The sequence below is a fragment of the Halichoerus grypus genome, chromosome 3 (genome assembly GCF_964656455.1).
Source record: "Halichoerus grypus chromosome 3, mHalGry1.hap1.1, whole genome shotgun sequence".
Taxonomy (NCBI): Eukaryota; Metazoa; Chordata; class Mammalia; order Carnivora; family Phocidae; genus Halichoerus; species Halichoerus grypus.
Genome location: NC_135714.1, coordinates 9,577,633 through 9,593,371, shown reverse-complemented (window position 1 = coordinate 9,593,371; position 15,739 = coordinate 9,577,633). Strand labels below are relative to the sequence as shown.

The 15,739-nt window shown below is 37.9% G+C and overlaps 1 protein-coding gene across 4 annotated transcripts in view; it reads left to right on the top strand.

Annotated features, from left to right (window-relative positions):
* Window positions 1–15,021, top strand: part of RAB28 (RAB28, member RAS oncogene family) — a 94,635-nt gene extending 79,614 nt beyond the window's left edge. The window contains exons 6-8 of one of the 4 annotated variants that reach the window (XM_036097338.2): window positions 4,115–4,192; window positions 12,781–12,875; window positions 14,151–15,021. In XM_036097338.2, coding sequence (XP_035953231.1) covers window positions 4,115–4,192; window positions 12,781–12,870 — 168 coding nt within the window. In that variant the 3' untranslated portion in view covers window positions 12,871–12,875; window positions 14,151–15,021. Of the gene's footprint in view, window positions 1–4,114; window positions 4,193–5,758; window positions 5,963–9,331; window positions 9,370–12,780; window positions 12,876–14,150 lie in introns of those variants that run through there. The other 3 variants (XM_078068389.1, XM_036097336.2, XM_036097335.2) reach the window with 3 other exon arrangements.
* The last annotated feature ends 718 nt before the right edge of the window (window positions 15,022–15,739 follow it).

The window sequence follows — 15,739 nt, the reverse complement described above, 5'->3', positions numbered from 1 at the left end:
TGTGCCATTTCACTGTGTTTTTTTTTTTAACATCCAGGATTTATTTATTTACTTTTAAATCTTTGTCAATTTGGTAAGCCAAAAAAAAAAAAAAAGGTATCTTGCTGCTTGACTTTCTTTGATTGCTATCAAGGTTGAACTTTTACAAATTTAATATTTATTTTCTGATTATTATCAGAACCCTTTCCCCCAAGGTAATGCAAACATGAGCACATACCCACACATGCCATTTAAAAATACATAAAATCAATACTCTTGATAAGTCCGCAGATTGGGCTTCTGTTGTCACTTATCTTCCTAGGGGTCTACTGTCAATTTAGAATTATTTTATTTATTTATTTTTTTGAGAGGGAGAGAGCGAGCGAGCGTGTGAGCGGGCAGGGAGGGGCAGAGGGAGAGGGAGAGAGAGAATCTTAAGCAGCTTAAGCAGGCTTCACGGACAGTGTGGAGCCTGATGCAGGACTCAATCTCACAACCCTGAGATCATGACCTGAGCCGAAATCAAGAGTTGGAAGCTTAACCGACTGAGCCACCCAGGTTCCCCTAAAATTATTTTAACTTCCAGTATTTTAGCTTGTGTTTTAACCACCCCATATTTTTTGTGTACTTAATGTTGAGCCATCCTTAAAAATCCTCGTTATTTTCTTTTGAAATGCAGCTTTGAAGTGGTTTATTCTTGTGGAATCACTCTGAGACTTTAGTCATCTCCATCTTCAGGTTATTTTCCTCATCACCTGGGGAGTTGAGCTCCTGACTGTACTTTCTCTAATATTACCTTTGTTATGATTCTTAGTGATTTCAGTATCTTTGTTTGTCCTCCACCCTACCTCAGCCACTCACTCCCAGGCTTTGTCATTACAAATCACTATATCACTCTTCTGTTACTTCCTATCTCAGTCAGCCATCCTAATCACTGACCACCCTCCTGTCTTTCCAGCTCATACCCCTGAATGCCCTAATCCAGTCAATCTGCAGTCCTGGCAGGACCTGCTAGAAGCTGATCTTAACACCTTTTTAATGTCCCTAACCTCCTTTCATGTCCTCATTTTCCTCTTTTCCTAACTTAAATTCATGGCCATTCAAAATCATTGCCATGCGTATGCCCTCAATTCCCATTCCTCTCTTTGACTTTATAAAACTCACTTGGCTAAAGCTTAACTCTGGTTTAAACCAAGCCCCCACTATTTTGTGGTGGCACCCAGGCATTTGAACATGATCAGAGAGAAGCAGAGGCATGCTGGAGGTTTCACTTAAAATTCACAATTACTAGCCTGAAGTGGGCCCTTAATGCTGCTCAGTAATTATACCACGTGTCCCTAGGCCATCATCACTCCCTCTCACCTAGATGACTGTTTTCATAGCTTCTCTTTTCTCCTCAGATCTTCATCATTTCCTCATTCATTCTCCCAGCTGATGACCTTGTTTCCTATTCTATGGAAATTTGAAGTCAGCAGAAGATAACTGCATACTCTTGCCACCACATTTACCCCCACTCGCCTCATTCCCTGCCTGTGTTCCCATATCTTTTGTACGGTTACTGTGGGACAAACCTTCTGTGCTCCTGGCTAGGGCCCACTCCTCCACTGTGCATTAGTCCCATTTCTCTTGGCCTAGTAATGAACATTGATTGCTCAGCAATTCTCTCACCTTCCTGCATCATCACTTTTTTTTTGTCTACTGGATTATTCTCTCAGCATACAAAATATTGTGACTTCCCTTATCTTAAAAACAAGAAACTCTTGATCCCACATTCTTCTCTAGCTGCTGCCTTCTTTCTTTCCCCTAGTTCCAGTGGAATGTGTTTTGAAAGAGTTGTCTCCAGTTTTCTCTTTGCAGTTTCTCTTGAATAGTTTCACCTGGACTTTTTCACCCAGTATTTAACCCGTACTACTGTTATTAAAGTCACTAGTGACCTAGTTTTTGCTAAATGCGGTGGTCAATTCTTTTTTTTTTAACTTTTTTTTTTTTAATTTATTTATTTGAGAGAGAGAGAGAGTGAGAGAGAGAGCACAAGAGGGGGTAGGGTTAGAGGGAGAAGCAGACTCCCTGCTGAGCAGGGAGCCCGATGTGGGACTCGATCCCGGGACTCCAGGATCATGACCTGAGCCGAAGGCAGTCGCTTAACCAACTGAGCCACCCAGGCGCCCGCGGTGGTCAATTCTTAGTCCTCATCTTACTTGACTTAGTTGAAGCATATAAAATAGTTAATCGCTCTCTCTTCTTTGAAATACTTCCCTCACTTACCTTCTAGGATACTACACCTCCTGGTTTACTTTTATCTCACTAGCTCTCTCAGTTCCTTTTGCTGATTCCCTCTCACTCCAACTTCTTAATATTGGAGTGCCTTAGGGCTCAGCCCTTGGATATCTTTTTCTAAACTTATTCCCTTAGTGACCTCATTTAGCCTCAGGGCTCTGACCAGACCTCTTCCCTGAACTCCAGACTCATATATTCCAACTGCCTGCCCAGCACCTCCACTTGGATGCCTAATAAGCAGTCCCAATTTTATTCAGGTTCAGAACTGAACTCTTGATAGTCTCTCCTGAAATCTCCCATAGTCTTCCCCAGTTCAGTAATTGGCAGATCTTCTACTAATTGCTAAGGTGGAGAAAATTTTAGAATTATTCTTGACTCCTCTCTTTCTTTTATACCCACATCTGTCTATTGCCAAGTCCTGTTGGTTCTACTTTCATGATATATCAGAATCTGGTTACTATTTGTTACCCTCTCCACTGCTACCACTTTGTTTCAAGCCTCCATTATCTCTTACATTAGTGTCCTTGCTGGCTTCTCTTTTTGTACCCTTAATCTTCTGTAGTGAGAATACTCAATACAACAATCAGACTGACCCTGTTAAAATAGAAGTCACATCAAGCCACCTTCCCATGGCTCCCATTTAACTCAGAGTAAAAGCCAAAGTCCTTCCATAGCCTACCAGATCGTATGTGATTTGCACTCCTTTTTAATCTCTTTGCTTATTTTCCTTCACAATCCCCCACTTTCTCTCCTTTCCACCATGCTAGCTTTCTTATTTTTCTTGAATGTTGACCATCAGTGAACTATCATATGTAATGTTTTTTAGGATATAAATGACATAAGCCTTTTGGAGATATGTATTTTTTTTTTAAGAAATCAAAATTAATTGCAGCAAATATTCAGTAAGTAATCATGAGATAAGTAGGGGTAACAATATGCTAAGACACTTATGAAGCAAAGGTAAGTATAACATTACAGTCAGTGTCTGGTTTGGAGTCCTGGGAATCCTAGTGGGCCCAGTATAAGCTAAGTATGTATGAAAGGCTGTTTATAGAAAAGTACTGTTGATTTCTGTTTAATAATAACAGGATACTGCTCCTTTATTCTGAACCTATAAAATAAAGATTACTAAGTTGTTTTGCTCAAGAGATGTGGAGAATTTATTGAAATTGATAAAAGCCACAAAGATTATTAAAGGGTTGGAAGGTAAGATCTTTTAAGATAGGCTAAAGCCAGATCAAAAGACCAATATAGAATTGGCACTGAAAAACCTGGTACTAAAGTACAGACTAATTTATTTTCCCCAGGACTTTCAGGAGTTTGTTATGCTAGTAGCCTTTTTTTTTTTTAAATGTGGTATCTGTAATTAATTTTCTTATGTTAAAATTTTTTAAATGTAGGGGCACCTGGGTGGCTTAGTCAGTTAAGCGGCTACCTTCAGCTCAGTTCATGATCCCCAGGTCCTGGGATCCAGCTCTGCATTGTTGGGCTCCCTGCTCAGTGGGGAGTCTGCTTCTCCCTCTTTCTCTGTCCCTCCTCCTGCTCATGATCTCTCTCTCAAATAAATAAAATCTTTAATAAAATATAATAAAATATTTAAAATGTAAATTTTTAGGGATAAATGTCTTTATGTTTAGACCAATTTAGTGAATTGCATGATTTTCAAATTATGGTTTAATCATTTAAAAATTATTACACTTAAAATGTTACTGTATTTGACAAAGCTATTTTTGGAATAACCTGGTACATCATATTTTCACAATTCTTGATGTTTGTCATTTTTTAGAAAGTTCAATTTATTTGAAAGTAACTTAAGCATGCCTATTCTAAATCATTTAAACCTATTTTTGTTATGTAGGTCTTCCTGTGTTTTCAGAAAGTTGCTGCTGAAATCCTTGGAATCAAATTAAACAAAGCAGAAATAGAACAGTCACAGGTGATTATATTGAACTTTATATTTTTAAAAAACAATTTATTTCCTAAAAGACATTAATTTTCACCATGGACTCCTTTCACATTTATGCATTCTATGTACATATCCCTAAAAGCCTTAGGAATGAATTGTATGAATGAATCAGTGTTTATTGTGGAAGATGGAGGACGTTAACTTTTTGCCCAATTATGATACCATTGAAACTTCATTTTGTCCTGAAATTGAGATTAATATAATACACATTTCATCAGTGGTTAAATAATGGGTTAAGATGCTGACCATATTGTTTTGTACCTACTTATTTAAGTTCTTCCAGGATTACTGTACCACAATATTCTTTTTATATTTCATACAAAATCCCAACAATTTATCTAGGTTTAATCTTAGAGTTTATTCCATTTGGCATCCTCCATGTTTACTTTGGTAAAACATTATTTTTTCTTTAAGTCTGTGTTCTCTATTCTCTAAAACATCCCTCACTGTAATGATATTAATTTTTGATGTTCTTTTATTGTTAATTTAGTACACAGTTTGATAATGGTATTAACTATTGAAGATTTCTGAATTCTCTCACTATTTCTAGATAATTCTTAGACAAATAAATGTGAATACCAACAATCAAGCATTTAAAAATACCACCATAATAGTACACCAATTCACATGTTTGATAGAATGAAAAATCAGAGTAAGAGCCTAGAGTTTAAAGTTAAGCTTTGGTTTGCTGAGAAGCAACAAATAAATAAATTTTTCCTCAATCCCATCCACTCTATGTCCATCCCATATAGCTAAAAAGATATAATTGTCTTTTCCTATCCCTATATTTTCTTTAATTTTTTCAGTGTTCTGTGTCTTATTTTCATGGTCACTGTGTGTGTGCATGTGTGTGTATGTGTGTTTTAAAACAGAGCAAATATCAATTGAAAATTTTTATGCTGATGTGACTGTTTCTAGGACTTGATTACAATATTTGAAACTCTGGAAATCTCTTTTTATTTCTCATTTTTCAAAAGACATTTATTTCAGCACTTATTATGGTCAGGCAGTGTTAAGATATCTTATGCCATATAAATTACTCCCAGACAAATAAAAATAGTTACAGTTGACTCTTGATAAACACAGGAGTTGGGGGCACTGAGCCTCCCCCTCCACCGCCCCCGCCCGCCGCACAGTTGAAAATCCACATGTAACATTTGATGCTCCCAAAACTTAACTACTATAGCCCACTGTTGATTGGAAGCCTTACTGATAACATAAACAGTTGATTAACACATATTTTATATGTTATATGTATTATATACTGTATTCCTTCAAAAAAGTAAGGTAGAGACAAAATGTTTTTAAGAAAATCTTAGGAGGGGCATTTGGGTGGCTCATTTGTTTGAGCTTCTGACTCTTGGTCTCAGCTCAGGTCTTGATCTCAGGTTTGTGAGTTCAAGTCCCATGTTGGGCTCTACGTGAGCTTACTTAAAAGAAAAATCATAAGAGGAAATACATTTATAGTGTGGTATTTATAAAAAAAAAATCCACATATAAGTGGACTGGTGCATTTCAAACCTGTGTTGTTCAAAGGTGAGCTGTGCTTGGCTTTGGCCTAAGAGGATGTCTACAAGAAAGAGAAATCACCATGACTTGCTTGATGGCACAGAACTTGGCAGACTCCAGAGGTCAAGTGATTCCTCTGCTTTTTAGTTTCTCTTTCTAAATGATGTTTGTCTCTGGTTAATTAGAGAGTTAATGAGTGATTCTCAAACAATAAACAATTTATTGATCATATATATGTGGTATAGTGATGGGTCTAAAGAAGATTTAAAGGAGTTTAAGATGCGTAGTTCCTACCTTAAGTGAAGAAAATATGTGCCAGGCACTGTGTTATCTCATTGAACTTTCTTCATAACTCTGTGGGGCAGGTGGTAATTCATCATTTTATGGGCAGGAAACTGAAACTGTTGGGAGGTTAAGTAACTTGATCCACTGACGTATGGTTAGGCGGTGGTGGAGGCAGGACTTGAACTCAGGCTTGTGACAGCAGTGCCCCTCGTGTTCCCACTCTGCTCTGTTAGGGGCAGATTTACTGGGCAGTTTGAAGTGGGAGGAAGAGAATAGCAGAAAGACAAGCTGGCATGAACAAGCTGAAAAGCTTAGGTTATATTTTGGAAGCAGAAGAGCAGTTTGGTTAAAATAAATGACCATTGTATTGTAGTGTGAAGGGAATCTGAAAAAAGATTATGGAGATTTATGAATACCAAGTTGATAAATTTTATTTAACATATTGATAATGGGAAATAATTTTTTAAGCAGAGAAATAAATGAAAACAGTTTTTAGGTAAGATTAATCAAATGGTTGTGTGTCTGTGTGTGTGTGTGTGTGTGTGTGTGTGTGTTTGTGGTTGGTTGGTTGGGAAAGAGATGGAAACAAGGAGATTACACTGCCTTCATGTGATAAGGATCAGAATCAAGGCGGAAGGGAAACAATGGATGTAAGAGAGCAGAATCAACAGGGCTTGTGGAATGACTGGATAAAAGAGAGAAGTCCAAGATTACTTTGAGATTTCTCTCCTAGAGGAATGGAGAAAGGGGAACCCTTGTGATTGGTGGGCCCTCCTAGAGGTGAAGGTGGCTGGTAGGTCACAGGCAGCCACCCCAGGAAAGCATTCTGTATACTGCGTCGTCTCCACTGTGCTCAGGTTCAAGAATAACACCAGAGAGATGGACTAACTTGGATACTTTTAAAAGGCAAAATTTTAGGGAGGCTTGATTAATGTTCTTAGCTCACTCTTAGTCACTCTTAGTCACAAGAGCCAGAAAGCTACTATCTTGACTTTAGGGATGGACTTAACATCTAGGCATATTTTAACTAAAGAGGTATCAGATGTGTTAACCTCATAGCCCTCTACCCTCCCTGTGCACATTACCTTTTCAGTGCATCCCCTCTTGTTTATTATGTGACTGACACTTAACTCAATCTTCAGTTTGTTGGTGGAGTTTACTTTGAATTCATTCATTTGAAGATGAATTCACATTACAAAAGCCCTCTTTTCTTATGTTTATCAGAATCCTTTGTGTAGGGAAGCCTCATTCTTCTTTCCCGAATCTGATGAATTTGGTGCCTTTGCCAATTAAATTACTGATTTCACAATTAACAACATTTCTCAGTGGAAACATTTTCAAAAGTTCAGATTTTAAAAAGAGGTTTCTGGGGCGCCTGGGTGGCTCAGTCATTAAGTGTCTGCCTTCAGCTCAGGTCATGATCCCAGGGTCCTGGGATCGAGCCCCGCATCGGGCTCCCTGCTCAGCGGGGAGCCTGCTTCTCCCTCTCCCACCCCCCCTGCTTATGTTCTCTCTCGCACTGTGTCTCTCTCTGTCAAATAAATAAATAAAATCTTTTAAAAAAAAAAAAATAAAATAAATAAAAAGAGGTTTCTAAGAACCTACATGCAAGCCAGCAAGCCGTGTTGAGCACAGTTCTTTTTTCAATTGAAATATATTTGACATATAACATTGGATAGACTTAAGGTATATGACATGTTACTTTGATTGTAATGTGATTGTCATTGTAGTGATAGCACCTCTATCACATTCCATAATTATCTTTTCTCTTTAGCAGTTGGAATAATAAGTTCTAATGTCTTAACACGTTTGATGATTATCATACAATATTGTTGTCTGTCTTCACTGTACTGTGCATTATATCTATAGGGTTTATTTACTATTCGTTTTAAATTTGTACCCTTAAACAACATCTCTTTGTCCTCCTTACCCCCGATCCCTGGCACGTACCATTTTACTCTGTTTTCACAAGTTTGGCCTTTTAAAATTCCACATATAAGTGATATCACACAGTGCTTGTCTTTGTCTGACATCTGTCACTTAGCAAAACATGCTTGAGGTCCATCCATGTTGTCACAAATGACAGAATGTCTTCCTTTCTCATGGCTGAATAATACTCCATTGTATATATATGTACTACATTTTTTAAAAAGATTTATTTATTCATTTTAGAGGGAGAGCACATGTGTGCGTGTGTGGGGAGAAGGGCAGAAGGAGAGGCGGAGGGAGTCTTACGCAGGCTCCATGCTGAGTGCAGACCCTGGCTTGGGGCTCGATCCCATGATCCATTAGATCACGACCTATTAGATCACAATCTGAGCTGAAACCAAGAGTCGGACGCTCAACAGACTGAGCCACCCAGGTGCCCCATATATGTACTACATTTTTTTTAATCCATTCATCTATTGATGGACACTTAGGTGGTTTGTATATCTTGGGCTATTGTAACTAATGTTGCAATGAATATGGGGGGGCATATATCTTCAAGTTAGTGTTTTTATTTTCTTTGGCTAAATACTCAGAAGTAGAATTGTAAGATCATATGGTAGTTCTGTTTTTAATTTGGGGGGGGGAACCTCCACACTGTTTTCCATAGTGGCTGCTCCAATGTGTGTTCCCCCCAGAAGTGCAAAAGGGTTCCCTTTTCTCTACATCCTCCCCAACATTTATCGCCTTCTTCCTGATGATGGCCATTCTAACTGGTGAGAGAGTGGGAGAGAAAAAGAAGTGGGGCAGGGACGCAAGGCAAAGAGGGAAAGAGAATGCACACTTGTTTTCTGTGTTTTTTGAAAGATTCCTGAGGGAATTTGGTATAACATTTGAAAGTGTTTGTATTATTTTCTGGAGAAGGAGCTAGTTGGTAGACTCACCAGTCACATGGAAACTGATGCTATAGTAATTCAGTTTGTGACATAGGTATTTATAATCAGGTTATAGTCTTGGTTCCATTCAGTGATTATATAAAGAGATTCTGCTATTTTAGTCTAACCTAGTTTGTTCCTTATGTACACTCTAGATGCCTTGTCCAGAGTCCCCGATTTAAGCAGTAGTTGCATTTGTATCATTTATCTGTTCTCTTTTCTCCCCCAGCTGTTCTCCTCTAAGATAGTGTAAAAGCTGGGACTAGTTGTTAACAAATGTCCTCATTTCTCGTATTGTTCACGTTTTTTTGTTTGTTTACAAAGTCGTCAAACCTTTAGGGAAAAAAATGAATTTCCAATTGCTATGCTCTCAGAGGTGTAGCGTTCAGCTTTTCAGTAATACATCAGATAATCCAAGGAGAAAATGCATACTCCTGTGTCTTGTCTCTTTCAGTCTGAATTGCAAGGAGGTTTTGCCATATATACTTGATGGTAAGGGTTTTATTCATTCATTCATTCATTCATTCATCAGAGAGAGAGCGAGCGAGAGAGCATACAAGCAGGGGGGAGTGGCCGGCGGAGGGAGAAGCAGGCTCCCTCCTGAGCAAGGAGCCTGATGTGGGACTCAATCCCAGGACCCTGGGATCATGACCTGAGCTGAAGGCAGATGCTTAACTGACTGAGCCACCCAGGCGCCCCAAGAGTTCTTAAGCATTTTTAAGCCTTGACATTTTCACTTGTCAGTTAATAAACTATGAATTTCTGTTTGGTTTGAACTTGGTAAGCATTAGTTTCCTCAAAACAAAAATTTCTCTCCTGTCTGAGATACTAAACTTGCTAAAAAAAAAAAAATATGTGTGTGTGTGTGTGTGTGTGTGTGTGTGTGTGTGTACATATATATATATATATATATATTATTCCTGAGGTCCCCTCTGAATATTTTCATACTGTATATGAACACATCTAGCACAGGGCCTGGTGTGTATTAGGCATGCACATAACTGTACAGCTCAGGTGCCCATTTAACCCCCGATCCTAGGGTCCCTCTCTTTAGCTTTATCTGAATATTGACCTTCCTTAAGGAGCCACAAGGAACTTAGATTCTTCTTACCTAGATGTTAATCGTTATCATTTTTGCCAATCTGTTTACAAAAACTGCACTGAGATTCCTTTCTTATCCTAAACATCACTTGTCTTCCTTGTAGAACATACTTGCTTTGTACAAACTATTCTAATCCTCAGATACTGAACATTGCTTAATGGATTTCCATATCATATCCCATATTTTTCTTTTCCTCCTCACATTTTAAAGTTATTTTTTTATATAGTTTCAAGATCTAAATGTGGGGCTTTAGAGACCATGTAGATAAACCTTGTGTTTTTAAAAAGATCAGGAGGTTGTGAACACCAAAGTGTTAAAGTAACATGCACCCAAAGTTATGAAAGTTACTGGCAGCATGTAAGGACACATTATATGGAAGAAAAAGAAGTTTCTTTTAAGTTCCTACTATGTACAAAGTTCCATGCTTCAAAAAAATGCTATAACCATGCTTTAAGTGGTAATCTCTAATTTTGTTGCAGTTTGAATATATATCAACCATAATATTCTTTAATAGTCTACATCTCTGTATTCCATGCTAGACTCTTACACATCTCAGAAAGAGAGATTATGTATTATTTATCTGAATGTCTTCAATATCTAGAACAGTGATTAGCTTTGAATGAGTGATACTGACGAGTGTTTAAGCCTTCAAGGTATGTTTACTCCATATCCTGAACATGACAAACTGCAACTTTTGCAATGGCAAATGTGTTACTACTGTCTGGATTAAGACACAGTTGCAGAATTGGCCAAATTGATCTTTAGTGTCCTCCCGAGAGCCCATCTCTATACTCTTTACACCTTCCTGCCCCAGCGCCCAGGTTGCTTTCTTGCTTACCCTCTGCATAGCTGCCGCTTCCATTTCCAGTATCCACTCACAAATAAATACTCTGACAAAATAAGGGTTAAGCCGGTGTTCAGCCACACGGCTTCTTTGCTCTTAGGGCCATTTCTTTATTTTCACTCCATTAACTAATAGCAGAGAATAATAGCAGAGTGTACTTTGTGGCTCCACAAGTAAAAGTTGGTGTTTTGTAGGTAACATTTTCTCTGAAAACATCAATGAATGGCTTGTAAACAAGCTGACTACTATGAAACCACCATGAAGTTTATGGCATGGAAATCATGTTTTTCTCCTCATAGAAAGCAAAGTTTTGAATCTGCAGAGCCTTATTAGTCTGGCTTCCAGTTCAGAAACTTTGTACAAAGCTTTATGTCACCACAGCCAAGGCCTCCAAGAAAGATGTTGCCTTGTTAGTTCTTCATTAATTTGATGAAAATCAATGGTGAAAATCCAAGTCATTTATGTTAGTCAATACTTCAACCAAAATGTCTTGACCACAGGTCAGTAACCTGGTTGTGTTTATAGGATAGGGTTTAAACCAACATTGTGGAGGATTAATGAGTTGCTTACTGATTATGAAAATCCCTTTTCTTTATTGTAACCCATAGTTTGGCATGAAACAGTTAGGTTTGGGGAGGTCAGATAATGGTGTTCAACGTTAATACCTCATGTGGCAGTTGGTAATGCTTCTGCTGATAGCATCAGGCTGAATGCCTAGTAAATCATGAGTCTTGTCCAGAAGTTAATGCTGCTTGCTAGAGAATTGGAGCAGAGCCCATCCAAGGCTAATATACCATAGAATCCTCTTCATTTACTCTCAGTTGTTTATCCAATCGTTATAAATACTATCACAAAAAACTGCCCATGTTAATATGTGTTTCTATATGTGTTAATTAATAGATACTAATATGAAGAAAGATTTTCTGAAATAAGATATTTGAAATCATAAAAAAAATGAGGATAATTTTAAGTCTAAGAAATTTGAGGGGAGCACGTTATCGCTATCATACATACTTGTCGTACATGCTCTTTTCATCCTAAGGGTTATAGCAATCCAAAACCTATCAAAGTAGTTTTGATTTTTTATTTAGCAAAACTCCTTTAGATATTTGAAACAGTAGCTATTGTGCTTAAATACTGTATGTCAGGACTTTTTCTTAAATGATAGAAAATGTGTTTTGGATTTGTTCATTTCTATATGGAATTTGGAAGCATGGAGGTGAGGGTTATGTGGGACAAGGGAATGAGCATCAAAAAGAAGTCTTTGACAAGTAATAGATATTAAGTGTAAAGATTGTAAGTGGCACATGGCTTCCTCAGATTTATGCATCCACTCCCCACCTTCAGAGAAAATTAATTACTCCTTCCCCTCTCTTCCCACAAGATATTATGAGTCCACTAGTAAAGCTCTTATCTTGTATGGCAATTAGCTGTGTACATGTTTCTCTCCCCATTTAGTCCAGAGCACCTTGTGAACAGAGATTGTGTAATTCAACCGTGCATTCCCAGTGTAGAGTGACTGGCACATAGATCTTTAGTAATGTTTGTTGAAGAAGATGGAATTAAATACTTTTACTGCACTTTAGTATAGAAAATCCCTGTAATTCTTTGTTGTCCTCTGAAATTCTGGGTGTTATAGGTATAATGTGTAATTGTGATACCAAAAGTAGAACTCCCATCTTGTCTGGAAGGTTCAGTAGACATGTCTATTTCAATAATTAAATAGAGTTGCAAAGCATAACGTTTCATGGATCTTCATTCATTTTCTTTCCTTTTATATGCATATATTCTGCTGTTTTTTTCTGTGACATGTTTAAATTTATGTGTTTGTTTCTTTTTCTGCTTTGATGTTCCCTTCTATTTTCAGTCATTGAACATACTTTCCTTTTTTTCTTTCTTTTCTTCCCCCCCTGCCCACTTTCTTCTTCATCTTGTTTATGTTGTATGGAATTGGCAGCATATTGTCAGGGCAGAAATAGTGAAGTACCCGGAAGAAGATAATCGACATACCAACTCTGCTCAGAGTAGAATCTGTTCAGTACAGTAGTGCAGGTATTAATGGGTAAATTGATTGCAATTTGTGGGAGGAGGGCGGGGGAATAGTGGATGCTATCTTGCTCTTTATTCCTTATGAGTAGAGAAGTTCAAATGATTATTGTACATGATTGGGAGTTAATATTGTTAATTGTAAGGCCTGTTTTAGAACTTTGAAAAATTGATTCTTTGCCAGGAGACTGACAAACAAGGAATTGGAGCAAATTAAAATAACATTTCAGTTGCTTTCAAACATATTTGTCTTTATGGTTGTGTTTATCACATGTGCAGTGGAGTGGAGAGTTGAGACAGTTATTTCATTATTCAGTCCTTCCCATTTTTCCTGAAATAGCATGGTAATTGAAAGGGTATTTTTAAAATTTGCCTTGAATTACCTTTCTTTGTCTGCTTCTGTGTGCAGACTTAGTAATAGAGTTGAGAACAGTGAAGGAGCTGTTTTAATTTAAATTATTACTTAGGGCATATTGCTAAATTCATCATTGAAGATATTCCTTGAAGTGTGGGTTAGAGGGATGGAAAGAAGAGTTAAAAGTGTCTTTTGGTTTAAATTATTTTAAAAACATGAATATGAGGTAATTTTCTAAATTTTTCATTCTGTATTTTGTTAGAGTCATTATTCATAACCCAATAGTGAGCTCTCTGGAAGTAAATTAGGGATTTGGGAGGAAAGTTTTAAAAATTGGAAAAGTTTTAAAAATTGGTTTGCTCAAAACATTTCTCCTTTATATGTGGCTCCTATTTAACATTTACACATTTTCTGACTAACTCACAAATTGCTGCAGACATTCTAAAAAAGTTATGGCTGGGTATAATGGTTTATTTAAATATTAATAAATAATGACATATTTTACTTTGAAATTATGAAGTCTTGCCTATGAATTATTGTATGTGAATGATTAATTCTCATTCATTTGCTTTAAATTATAACTAGGCTTTAATTTTTCTTATTGATGTGTCAATTTTGTGTTAGACTTGTGGTAACATCAAGTTAATGTCATAAAACCAGGGAAGACTCAGTAAAGGAATTGCTCTTCCATCCTTAAAAAACAAAAAACAAAACAAAAACAAAAAACAAATTGAAGCCCCTCACTCCCCAACATCTCAGCTCTACATCAGTTTGTTCTGATTGATTCTTTTAATATCAGCTCTGGCTTCATTTATGATGTCTGTCATCAGGAGTTCACCACAGTTCAGAAAATAAAAATATACTTTAACAAGCTCTTTCTAAATGTTCTGATGTGCTGATAATAACTCTGTTTTCTTTTATGACAGAGGGTGGTGAAGGCAGATATTGTAAACTACAACCAGGAACCTCTGTCGAGAACTGTTAACCCTCCTAGGAGCTCTATGTGTGCAGTTCAGTGAGCGCACTTTACCTTTGTACCAGTGGTCCTGGCGGCCCTTCAGCCCGTGTGGCCCGGGGCCTCTAGAAGCTCTGTTATCAGTGGCCATCTCTGTAGTGTCCAGTTAGCACTTTCCTCCCAGCTCCCTTGGCTCCTCGGCCTGGATGGGATCCAACTTCGGGACGACACACTTGGAATCCATTAGACTGCTTCACTGAAAAAGAATAATGTTGGTTCTCTTTACGTTCTCCTTCTTTTTTCTCCGACGTAAACTTTTTTAGACAGATACGAAAACTATACAAGTCTTGATCAGCAGCCAGGATTTTGGCCCAGCACAGTTTCATTCTCTTATCTGAACTCCTACCTGGTAAAGTGCACTTCCGAGTGCAAACATTTAAACAAGTAATATATTTTATCTACAGATACTTCAGAAGGCATTCTTTTGCTGTCTATTGTGAGTGAAAATATATAAAGTTGTATTCAACTGAAAATGCTTGAAATAAAGCTGTAATCTATTTTTTTCATTTTTTAAAAAAGGGCCTAAATTGTTTATATTGTTGCTGTAGCTCACAAAGTAGTGAGTATTTGCTATTGTATTTTTATTACTGTGTCATGGTCATTATGTATTGTGTAATACTCAGGTTAGACGGCTTTTTGAGGTTTGGTAAGTGTTCAGCTGATGTTTCCTCCAAACTGCATAAGAGCACCCCCAGAACGAGTCACGGCTGTTGTTGGATCATTGTGGATCACACTGTACCTGATGTTCAGATGTTCTTCTGCAAATAAACTTATCTCAGTTACTTTTTTGGGGGAATTTTCTTTCAGGTGTCTTCCTTTTAGTTACAGTAAACAAAGTGTATTTGGATGCAAAGTGAGGGATCACATGACGATTAGTAAGCTTTCAGTCTCTTAGAGTTGTAGGTGATTTTGTTGGACTGATTTAAGTCTGTAGCCTGGCGTGTCAGGGACGCCACGTGAGGTGCACCCTACCTCTCTACCCTTCCTCATCCTGATCTCCTGTGCACTGTCTGCCTCTGCACAGAGCCTGGACTCACTCCTGTGTGCTTTATGATGCTCTGCCTTCCTGTCTTAACGCATGGGTCCCTCTGCCTGGAATTCCTCCCGCTCTGAATTCTCTCTTCTGCCAGCCAGCCTTTAGGCACTCTGAGGGCAGGGCTCTGTGTATCTTGGTCATAGTTGTGCTTGGCCTTGCCACATCAAAGCAGGAATGAATGCCATCCCTCCACAAAGCCAGTCCTCGTCTATATGGTGCAAGTTCCCTGTGAGTACCTCTTGGATGGTCATTACCCCTTCTTGCCTCAAATCACAGTTATTTGTGTCCTCGTGTTTTATTACTTAACAAGCCACGAGTCTACTGAGAACAGTCCGGGTCTGTTCTGTTTCATGCCTCTCTGGAGCACCTAGCAGCGTGCCTTTCTCAGAGAAGACTCGCCACAAGTATGTGCAGAAATTTTGGACACCTAATTTTACAGCTGTAAGGGATTTTAGAAAACTTGT